Source organism: Rutidosis leptorrhynchoides, chromosome 3 (assembly GCF_046630445.1).
Source record: "Rutidosis leptorrhynchoides isolate AG116_Rl617_1_P2 chromosome 3, CSIRO_AGI_Rlap_v1, whole genome shotgun sequence".
Lineage (NCBI taxonomy): Eukaryota > Viridiplantae > Streptophyta > Magnoliopsida > Asterales > Asteraceae > Rutidosis > Rutidosis leptorrhynchoides.
Genome location: NC_092335.1, coordinates 570652756 through 570665515, shown reverse-complemented (window position 1 = coordinate 570665515; position 12760 = coordinate 570652756). Strand labels below are relative to the sequence as shown.

General features: G+C 34.7%; 1 protein-coding gene across 1 annotated transcript; it reads left to right on the top strand.

Annotated features, from left to right (window-relative positions):
* Window positions 1–401: 401 nt before the first annotated feature.
* LOC139902099 (uncharacterized mitochondrial protein AtMg00810-like) lies at window positions 402–1475 on the top strand. Its single transcript, XM_071884754.1, has one exon. The coding sequence runs from the start codon at window positions 402–404 to the stop codon at window positions 1473–1475; it is 1074 nt and encodes a 357-aa protein (XP_071740855.1).
* The last annotated feature ends 11285 nt before the right edge of the window (window positions 1476–12760 follow it).

Sequence of the window (12760 nt, the reverse complement as noted above, 5' to 3'; positions counted from 1 at the left end):
GCTTTAATTAACAACAATACTTGGACACTTGTGCCTCGACCATCGGATACGAACATAGTTCGCTCTATGTGGTTATTTAAGCACAAGTTTAATACATACGGTAATTTGAGGAGGTATAAGGCTCGACTTGTTGCTAACGATCGAAGCCAACAGGTTGGTATTGATAGTGATGATACCTTCAGCCTGATTGTTAAACCGACATTGATACGCACTGTACTTCGCTTGACGGTATCTCGACACTGGCAAGTTCGTCAGCTAGATGTCAAGAACACCTTTCTTCACGGATAGCTCTCGGAGACTGTCTATATGCACCAGCCACCAGGGTTTCGGCATCCTTGGTACCCGGATCACGTCTTCCTCTTGCAGAAATCTTTATATGGCCTTAAGCAAGCCCCCCGTGCATGGTTTCAGCGGTTTGCAGATTATACTCAGCGGATTGGCTTTCACCAAAGCCGACGCGACACTTCTCTTTTTATCTATCACCAAGTTTCGGATACACATACTTGTTATTATATGTTGATGATATTGTGTTGACTGCCTCTTCTACAGGCTTAGTCCAGCGGATTATTGCTTCCTTACATAAGAAATTTGCTATGACTGATTTGGGTCCGAAATACTTCCTTGGCATTCATGCTACTCGTACTGCATCTGGAATGTTCCTCTCCCAGAAACAGTACGCCTCCGAGATCATTGAGCGGGCTGGTATGCCCTCATGTCATCCTTGCAGGACCCCGGTCGAACCGGGTGCCAAACTTACTAGTCATGGTCCCCCTGTTAAGGACCCCACTCTCTACCGCAGCCTCGTAGGCGCACTACAATATCTTACATTCACACGACCAGACATCTCTTATGTTGTTCAACAGATTTATCTCTTCATGCATGACCCTCGAGAGCAACACATGCAATCTCTCAAGCGGGTCATTCGTTACATTCAGGGTACCACTGACCTTGGTCTACAGCTATATGCATCTTCTCCCACCACATTGGTCGCTTATTCTGACGCTGACTGGACAGGTTATCCCACTACCAGACGATCGACCTCAGGCTATTGTGTTTTCCTCGGCAACAATCTTCTGTCATGGTCTTCTAAGCGACAACACACGCCCTCTCGTTCCAGTGCAGAGACGGAATATCGGGGAGTTGCCAATGCCGTTGCCGAGACTTGTTGGATTCGTAATCTTTTACGCGAGCTTCATTGTCCATTTACTTCTGCTACCTTAGTTTACTATGATAATGTCAGCTCCGTCTACCTCTCTACTAATCCGGTTCAACATCAACGAACCAAGCACATTGAGATTGATATTCACTTTGTTCGTGATCTAGTTGCTCAGGGACAGGTACGGGTCTTACGTGTTCCGTCCAGATACCTGTTTGCTGACATCTTCACCAAGGGTCTGCCATTTGCACTGTTTAACGAGTTTAGATCCAGTTTGAGCGTCCGGAGTACTCCCGCTCCAACTGAGGGGGGGTGTTAGCACACTCTATTAGCTCATATATTTATAGTACATGTATTTTATTTATCGGGCTTATCCCATTTATATTAGTTAGGGTTTTAGCCTTTATCGGGATTACCACGTTAATGAATAGAACCAGTGAATATTATTGATAACATTAGTCCCTATTTATAGATTACACATGAAACCCTAATAACTTAATAAACCCTAACAGACCCAAGCCCACAATCGGGTTGGGCCACCAACCTATTATCTAACACTCTCCTGCAGTCTGAATGGCAAAATCGCGAAAGTTCGAATTGGAAAGAAAACAGTTAATATTAAACAAAGAAATAAAAGAAACTTCTTTTTTCTTGTTTTATGCACTGAATAGACCGATATTCGCGAATGTGATTGCATATTGCTTGACTGCGTATTTCTTTTCTGTAGTGTTTTTTTTTCTTTTACGCCGTGGCTTGCTTTGCCTAAGGATTGAGCAAGACTTGGGCATAGAACTTTTGTCGACGATAACAGTCATATTCAACGTTGCAAAAGACAATTTTTTTTTTTTTATTCCTTTTTTTTTTTTTAAGTTTGGAACCTAGTTAATATAGGCGGCTCATCCCTATGCCGATTATTTCATTCATTCATTCATTCATTCATTCATTCATTCATTAGGAAGAAAATAATAAAGATAATAAGAAGAAAATAACAAATAAGAAAATAGAAAATTTTATCGGCGGCCGTGGTTCCATATGATGAAATGTAAGGTGTGTGCACGTTGTTATTTTATGTTGGGATGCACATGTATGCAAAACCTTGATGTCGGTGATTCAACAATCAATTAAATTAATTAATTTACAAACAAACAATTAACCAATCGATTGCTTATACGGCGACTGCTCACTTTTTTTTATGGTTGCGGCAGTTTTGGTTAGTATGGAGAGTTGAGATTTGACGGGGTGGTCAAGAAATAAGGTCTCGGGATCAGACCTAAGCTCTGATTACCATGTTAATGAATAGATACCGTGAATATTATTGATAATATTAGTCTCTATTTGTAGATTACACATGAAACCCTAATAACTTAATAAATCCTAACGGACCCAAGCCCACAATCGTGTTGGCCACTAACCTATTATCTAACAATCTAGTTGTTTTACTCTAAATTTGCATATATTATAATGATGCAAGCAGAAAGAACTCAAAATTATCAGCAACCCTTTGTATTGCTTAGTTAGAGAGTAAATAAAGTTCTAAATTTGAGGATCTAACAAAGCCACAGCATAAATATATGCGTCGATTAACAACCCAATCTTGAAAATATATATTCATCTCTAGATGTTGTAGAACAAAGTATGCACACCAAAAACTCCCTTTTTATCTCAATTTTATATATCTATTTGATGATTCCTTTTGTTGGACGGATGTCCAATATTGACTAACATTTAAGTTGAATATAATATTTGCATGAAGTTTGCATATGGGTTTTGTTGTCTAACATTGTTGAAGAAATATACGTTCTCATGTGTGAAGACATAAAAGGAGGTTGTTGCTTTCACATGGGGTAGGTATGGTTGTCATTTATTTATTTATTTCACATGTAAAGATGAGCATGTATATTTGCTATTATAAATAGCTCATCATTCAGAGGATTGAAAGTATCCAGAGAAAGGGATCAAGTATCACAAATGAGGGAAAACACAGTTGATCGATAATATCAACGGAGTGTGTTTATTTGTGAGGGAGAGTTTTATTCTTGTAAGGAGTGTAAAGGAGTGTACGGGAAACTTAGATTTTATACTAAAATCTAAGGGGCTTGGGTTTGGGTTTAACTCATAGTTTATTTTTTCTTGTACCGGGTTCTTTTATATTATAAGAATAAAGAAGACTCTTGGGGTGAATGTAGGCAGGGTTTGCCAAACCACGTTAAGTCGTCTTGTTATCAGTTACTTTATTTGATTTCTATTATTTCTCGTAAGTTTGCCTCAAACAAATTATATCCTCGCTTCCGCTGGGGTGGGTGCGCTAGGCAAATTGTCATAACAAGTGGTATCAGAGCGTATCCAGGTTTATCGGATATTTTTTTGTTTGGAGATGACGGGAAATAGCGGTATGCATTTTAAGGTGGAGCCTTTTGATGGAACTGGAAATTTCACCTTGTGGCAAGCAAGGGTGAAGGATGTCCTAGTTCAGCAAAGCTTGGCAAAGCCGTTGAAAGGTAAAACGGAGGGAAAGCCAGAAAAGATGACGGATGACGATTGGATTGACATCGAGGAAAGATGTGTCAGTACCATTCGCCTTTCTATCAGTGATAAGATCATTAATAATGTCAGTGGCGAGACAACCGCGACGGGGTTGTGGGTGGCCCTCGAGAAGTTATATCTCAGGAAGAATATGACCACAAAGCTAAACTTGAAGCGTGATCTTTATCGTTTGAAGATGGAGGATGGCGGGAATATCATTGAACACATGAACGTGTTTAATGGTCTGGTGGATCAACTTGCAAAAGTTGAGGTTAATATTGAGGAAGAAGATAAGGCCCTTATTCTTCTTACCTCTCTTCCCAGTTCGTATGATACTTTGGTCACTACTATTCTTTATGGTAAGGCTACTGTAAAGATGGAGGAGGTAGTACCGGCACTTTTATCTCAGGATAAGAGACAAAGATCCGATGGCCGTTATGAGCATGAGTTTGCTATGGTTGGTCATGGAAATGGAAGGTTTGCCGAAAAGAAATCTGGTAATAAAAGTAGGTTTAGATCAAGAGACGGTGTGAAGGGTGTCCAGTGCTTTAATTGTCAAGAGTGGGATTATTACAAGAAGGATTGTCCACTCTGAAAGAATGGTGAAGATAAATATGGGGGTTCATCAGCTGTAGTAGCAGTTAATGAGTCGGTTAATTTAGAAGATGTTCTCACAGTCTCCAAAGGTTCTACTTCTGCTCAAGATGAATGGATTTTAGATTCTGGTTGTACGATGCATGTGTGTTCCAAGAAAGCTTATTTTGATAAGCTAATATTAAAGAAAGTGGGGGTGCTGACTTTAGGTGATGGTTCAACATGTGATGTTGAGGGTGTTGGCATTGTGAAAATAAAATTGTTTCATGGAGCTGCTTACACTTTTGGTGGTGTGGCGTACGTACCAAAGATGTGCAAGAATCTAATTTCCTTAAGCCAGTTGGATTCTCAAGGATACGGCTATTCAGCCGTAGGTGGAGTTATGAAAATCACACATGGCAGGAAGGTCCTGATGAAGGGAGAGAAGTATGAGCGTTTATATCGTCTGGTGGCGAGTACAAAACGTACTCGTGTCTCGAAGGTTTGGAAAGTGTGCACGCGGGAAACATGTCGGGAACATGTTGGGACATGTTTGTGAAGACCCGTCCTAATCCATCCGGACGAAGTCCATATCTATTATAAACGAATCACAACAGTTGATTACATCGCGATGTACTTGACCTCTATATGATACATTTTACAAACATTGCATTCGTTTTTGAAAAGACAATATTTCATTACATCGAAAGTGGACGGGATGCATACCATTTTATAATATCTAACTATAATTGACTTAATAATAATCTTGATGAATTCAATGACTCGAATGCAACGTCTTTTGAAATATGTCATGAATGACTCCAAGTAATATCTTTAAAATGAGCAATTGCACAGCGGAAGATTTCTTTCATACCTGAGAATAAACATGCTTTCAAGTGTCAACCAAAAGGTTGGTGAGTTCATTAGTTTAACATAAATAATTATTTCATAATTTTAATAGACCACAAGATTTCATGTTTCTATTTCTCATAAATATACGTCCCATGCATAGAGACAAAAATATCATTCATATGGATTGAACACCTGGTAACCGACATTCACAGTATACATATAAGAATATCCCCATCATTCCGGGATCCTCCTTCGGACATGATATAAATTTTGAAGTACTAAAGCATCCGGTACTTTGGATGGGGCTTGTTAGGCCCGATAGATCTATATTTAGGATTCTCGTCAATTAGGGTGTCTGTTCCCTAATTCTTAGATTACCAGACTTAATAAAAAGGGGCATATTCGAGTTCGATCATTCAACCATATAATGTAGTTTCAATTACTTGTGTCTATTTCGTAAAACAGTTATAAAAACAGCGCTTGTATTCTCAGTCCCAAAAATATATATTGCAAAAGCATTTAAAAAGGGATTAATGAAACTCACACATATAAATATTGTAAAACAGTTAATAAAGCATTTGCATGTATTCTCAGCCCAAAAACGTAAAGAGTAAAAGGGAGCAAATGAAACTCACACATATAATTATTGTAAAACAGTTAATAAAGCATTTGCATGTATTCTCAGCCCCAAAAATGTAAAGAGTAAAAGGGGAGCAAATGAAACTCACCGTATTGTATTTTGTAGTAAAAATACATATGACTAAATTGAACAATGCAGGGTTGACCTCGGATTCACGAACCTATATCGTTTATATATATATATATATATATATATATATATATATATATATATATATATATATATATATATATATATATATATATATATATATATATATATATATATATATATATATATATATATATATATATATATATATATATATATATATATATATATATATATATAAATTAACGCATATAATTGTAATCGAAAAATTTTATATATTATTAATGATATAATTGTTATTTTAATAACTTATATATTTCATAAATGACTAATTTAAATATTTCAATTTTATGTAATTTAAATAAATAATTAGTATTTATTATAAAATGTTAATATAGCTTTGTTATATGTATTAACTTAAAAATCATTTGATAAAATAGAATAATATAAATAAAAAGTGTAGTAAATATATTTAATAATGATAATAATTATGATATTAAAAATGATAATACTTATAATGATAATAATAGTGATTATTAAAATAATAATAATAAAATGATAATAATAATAATAATAATAACAATAATGATAATTGATAATGCTAAAAACGAACATATATTTCATAGCATTATTCCTCAAGAAAGACAAGCTTTTAGTTGCAATTGTTCTATTTGCAAGTGATATTCGTTTAAATAATAAAAGGTGAAGACAAAAGACAGATTCGACGAAGTGAAGACGCAAACGACCAAAAAGCTCAAAAGTACAAAATACAATCAAAGAGGTTCCAATTATTGATAAGAAACGTCTCGACATTACAAGAGTATAAGATTCAAAACGCAAAGTACAAGATATTAAATTGTACGTAAGGACGTTCGAAAATTCGGAACCGGGACCAGAGTCAACTCTCAACGCTTGACGCAACGGACTAAAAATTACAAGTTAACTATGTATATAAATATAATATAATATATAATTAATTATATTAATTATATATATATTATATTTATAAAATAAATCGTCGGCAAACAAAGAGCCAAATGTGGGTGAGCTGTGAAAACGAACTCCGCGACTCGCGGAGTTTGAAGAAGAAAAGGGCCGCGAGTCGCGGAGCCCCAAAAACTGAAACTCCCTATAAAAGCAAACGAATTTTGATCCCAAAAAACATATAAATATATCCATCTCTCTATCTATATACGTAATATTTATAATTTATATTTTAATTTTAATTTTAATTTTAATCCTAATAATAAGGGTATGTTAGCGAATGTTGTAAGGGTGTAAGTCGAAATTCTGTCCGTGTAACGCTACGCTATTTTTAATCATTGTAAGTTATGTTCAACCTTTTTACATTAATGTCTCGTAGCTAAGTTATTATTATGCTTATTTAATCCGAAGTAATCATAATGTTGGGCTAATTACTAAAATTGGGTAATTGGGCTTTGTACCATAATTAGGGTTTGGATAAAAGAACGACACTTGTGGAAATTAGACTATGGGCTATTAATGGATTTTATTTTAACTAAACAATACCTTGTTAATTTAATATACAAACTTATAATTCGACGTATTTATATATAACCACATACGCTTGACTGGGTACGGTGGGCGGGATATCTATAAATACCAATAATTATTCATTTTACCGGACACGGAACTGGATTAATAGTTAATAGACTTGTTGAAACAGGGGTGAATTACATTCAAGGATAATTGGTGTAATTGTTAACAAAGTAGTAAAATCTTGGTTTACACGCAGTCGATAACCTGGTGTATTCATTAAACAAAGTATTAAAACCTTGTTACAATTCGAATCCCTAATTAGTTGGAATATTTGACTTCGGGAATAAGAATAATTTGACGAAGGCTTTCGCTCTTTATATTTATGACTGATGGACTATTATGGACAAATCCGTATGGACATATTAAATAATCCAGGACAAAGGACAATTAACCCATGGGCATAAAACTAAAATCAACAAGTCAAACATCATGATTACGGAAGTTTAAATAAGCATAATTCTTTTATTTCATATTTAATTTCCTTTATTTTATATTTAATTGCACTTCTAATTATCGCATTTTTATTGTTATTGTATTTAATTGCACTTTTAATTATCGTACTTTTTAATTATCGCAAGTTTATTTTATCGCACTTTTATTATTCGCAATTTCATTATCGTTATTTACTTTACGCTTTAAATTAAGTCTTGTATTTATTTATTATTTTACATTTGGTTTTAACTGCGACTAAAGTTTTAAAAACGACAAACCGGTCATTAAACGGTAAAAACCCCCCTTTATAATAATAATATTACTTATATATACATTTGTATTTTTATAAAAGTAAACTAATATAGCGTTAAGCTTTGTTTAAAGATTTTCCCTGTGGAACGAACCGGACTTACTAAAAACTACACTATTGTACGATTAGGTACACTGCCTATAAGTGTTGTAGCAAGGTTTAAGTATATCCATTCTATAAATAAATAAATATCTTGTGTAAAATTGTATCGTATTTAATAGTATTTCCTTGTAAAATTTAATAGTATTTTATACCCCTTAGCTTTAACTATCAAGTATTTTTGGCGCCGCTGCCGGGGATTCGCTTAAAAGCCGGAAGCGCAACGCTAATATAAAAAAAAAATTTATTTTTAGTTTACTTTTATAAAAATACGTTTTTGTAAAAAAATACGTTTTTAATTATTCGAAAATATAAAAAGAAAACAAAAATATAAATATTTTTAAGAGTTTGTTAAATATTTAAGTTTTATAAAGTTTCTTTATTTTTATTTTATAAAAATATAAGTTTTATTTAAATATTTTGTGTTTATTTAGAACATAGAAAAAAAAAACCGAAAAAAAAAATTTAATATATATATAAATCTATTTTTAAGATATTTTTAAAATTATAAAGTTGTTTTATTTTTATTTTAGTTTTTAAATATATGTTTTTATTATATAAATATTTTGATTTAAACAGAAAATATAAAACAAGCAAAAAAACGTCGAATTAAAAAACTGTACCAGAGTTGAATTTTGGAACCCCGCGACTCGCGGAGTTTGCAGTCTCGAATACCGCGACTCGCGGAGACAGTCTGACACGGGTACACAGAAGCCGTAGCAGCATTAATTACGGGTTTTTATTAATTATATTTAAACTTAAACCCTAATTAGGGTATATTTATTATAATATTTAGTTTTTATTAGTTTATTTTGTTTTAATTAGTTTAATAAAATATAAAATTAATAGTTTTAATAAATAATTAATATAAAAATAATATTTTTATAAAAATTGTAATTTTTACAACTTTTTGTATATTTTTATATTTTATCCCTTTTTAATCGTTTTAGCGTAATATTTGTATTTTTCGCTCGTATTTAGTTTTAATTCATAGTTTTTGTCATAGTTATTTTTATTTATAGATTTTTAGGCTTTGCCATAAAATCCCTTAAGTGTTTTTCTTTAGACTAAGATTTAGGTACTTTAGAATTTTGCGACACTTTTTTTTAAGTTTTAGTTTCTTTTTAAGTTATTGCCATTTGGGATATAGTTTTTCCTGTAAGCTTTAATATTTTTAGACGACTTTTACCTATGTATCAATTATCATTCCAATTAGTAATCTCAATTTGCGATTATAATTTTAAGTTAGTTGTAGTAATAAGGTTAGGTTAGTCAAGTGTTTTTAAGTGTTATAAGTTTCTTTTATTTTTCCGTCACCTTTTATTTTTCTTTCTTATTTTTCTTTTTCGATCTTTTTCGACGAACTCTTTTTCTTTCTTATTTCTCGCTATTCTAGTTTTAGGACATAGATTTTTATTCTACTTCTTATCTAAATTTCTTAAAATTACAAAAATTTATTTTAAGTGCTTAAATTGATATACATCAAAATTTTCTGGTTCGTAGTAATAGTTGGATTTGTACGTGGACCGGGTTATTGGAGCCAAACAGTCCTCAATTATATTGAGACCAAACGAATCCTGCCCCTCTGCTGCATCTTTTGGCTATTCGAAACGTGGGCAAAATCAGAAAAGTCTATTGATTGGATAACTTATTATAATTTTTCTTTCCTTTTAAAAACTAATAGGATATTCAGTGAATGCACCGAGCAAGACGTTCACCACCTTTTGTACGTTCACCACCTGTAACTAGATCAAGACATTTAGCAAATATTACTGCCGTTGATTTTTCTTTAGAATCGTCATCCAGTCGACCAAGTACTCTAGTTCAAATTTCCGATAATCCATTTTTTGAACCCGACCTCACAATTGAGAATCCGGAGAATATTCAGGGACGATTCGTAGATCCTGAACCATTAAATTTTCCTCCGGAACCACCAATTATTCAAACAGAGATTGTTGAGGAACGAACCATTAAATCAGAATCCTCTAGTGATTCCGATTCAACAAATTCAATTATGGAGAATCTGGAACCATTAAGTATGGAAGACCGAATGAGAGCTAAACGCACTGGCCAAGGTCACGCAATTACTCATCCAGACATTAATGCGCCAGATTATGAAATCAAAGGACAAATTCTACACATGGTGACTAATCAATGCCAATTTAGTGGTGCGCCGAAGGAAGATCCAAATGAACATCTACGTACCTTTAATAGGATCTGCACACTATTTAAAATCCGAGAAGTGGAGGATGAACAGATATATCTCATGTTATTTCCCTGGACTTTAAAGGGAGAAGCTAAAGATTGGTTGGAATCGTTACCTGAAGGGGCGATTGATACATGGGACGTTTTAGTTGAAAAATTTCTTAAACAATTCTTTCCTGCATCTAAAGCCGTAAGACTTCAAGGAGAAATTGTTACATTCACACAGAAGCCGAATGAAACTCTATATGAGGCGTGGACTAGATTTGGAAAGTTGTTGAGAGGATGTCCGCAACATGGTTTAGACACCTGTCAAATAGTACAAATATTCTACCAAGGATGCGACATCACTACAAGGAAAGACATAGATATAGCAGCTGGTGGTTCTATTATGAAGAAAACCGAAACTGATGCTTACAAAATTATTGATAACACTGCTTCCCACTCACATGAGTGGCACCAAGAAAAAGATATCGTTAGATCATCTAAAGCAGCTAGAGCCGATTCTAGCCATGACTTAGATTCCATTTCCGCAAAGATAGATGCTGTCGAGAGACGAATGGAAAAGATGACTAAAGATATTCACTCAATACGAATTAGTTGTGAGCAGTGTGGAGGACCACATTTGACAAGATATTGTCTCAGTATTGAATTAACAATGGAACAAAGAGAGAATATTTCATACATAAACCAAAGGCCTGGAAATAATTATCAGAATAATTATCAACCGCCAAGACCGATTTACAATCAAAACCAGAATTATAAGCGAAATATTCCATACAACAACCAACAAGGTCCTAGCAATCAACAAGTATCCAATAATAATTACAATCAGCAAAGACCTAACTTTGAAAACAAACCACCACAACAAACCGATGATAAAAAGCCGAATTTAGAAGATATGATGACGAAGCTAGTTGAAACTCAAACGCAGTTTTTCACATCTCAGAAATGTAACAACCCAACCCGTTAACCAACCAATAACGCAGAAAAAAAAAATATTTTGCCGGTACAGCACATGGCGCGGCGCGCCAAAGTGGCCTGTCCAAAAAGTCATGAAATGCGAAAATGTTTGACCACTTCCCGACGTATTTAGACAAAACGCTTTTAACCATACATTAATATATGTAGAACTAGCACGTTCCATTAATAAAATTAGTTTTACGAAGACCGGGCCCACATTGGCCGTTTTACGACTTTCGTACGAAAATACAAGTTTTCAACCACATGATTTGTAATACAAAATTAAGGTCGAGCATGGCGATTGGGGATACGCTACCCAATCCTAATCAATCCAAAAGCAAGCCTTCTAAAGCAACTACGCGAGTCCACTAGTCCCCGCTTACCCGAGCCTCCGCATCCATGTAATCTATAAAAAAGTCAACAACGAGAGGGTAAGCTAACGCTTAGTGAGTGAAAATATGCTACATACATATATATGTATAAAATGGACACGCCACAATAATAATCAAATAGCGCATACCGAAGCATCCAAGTATAAGGCAAGCTAAACCTAGCATACCGTACGTTCACTAAGCACAAGCTAACAACACCAACAATATAGTAAGTTCGCAAACAACGTTACGAACAATGCCAATAAGCTACAACCAGAAGGTTAGCTACATCACGTCAATACAACATTATACGTATACAATATATATATAACAATGCGTAAAACTCCCAAGGTTAACCATAACGCTATGGTGCTACCGGCTCGTGGTTCACACCATACGCAATTGAGTCATACTCTTTTATAGTGCTACCGGCTCGTGGTTCACACTCGATGCTACCGGCTCGTGGTTCACATCAATTATTTTATAGTGCTACCGGCTCGTGGTTCACACTCGATGCTACCGGCTCGTGGTTCACATCAATTATTTTATAGTGCTACCGGCTCGTGGTTCACACTCGATGCTACCGGCTCGTGGTTCACATCAATTATTTTATAGTGCTACCGGCTCGTGGTTCACACTCGATGCTACCGGCTCGTGGTTCACATCCTATCACACACACACACATTATGGCACTACCGGCTCGATGGTTCATACCATAACATTCACAAATAAATACGCCATATACACATACGTATAATTATTCCACTCACAATACTACCCTTCGCCATTGGGGTTATATCTAAGTCCGCATCACAATATTAACCCTTCGCCATTGGGGTTATATAATCCACATCATACCGCGTGTGATAATGTACACACAAATTGTGTACCCCGCCAAAGGTGGCCAACCAAAACGCACAACCGTGCCAATTGGACCTATACACAAGTCCATCAAATCCACCTATATGTGAAGTGAGCTCTATAACCAA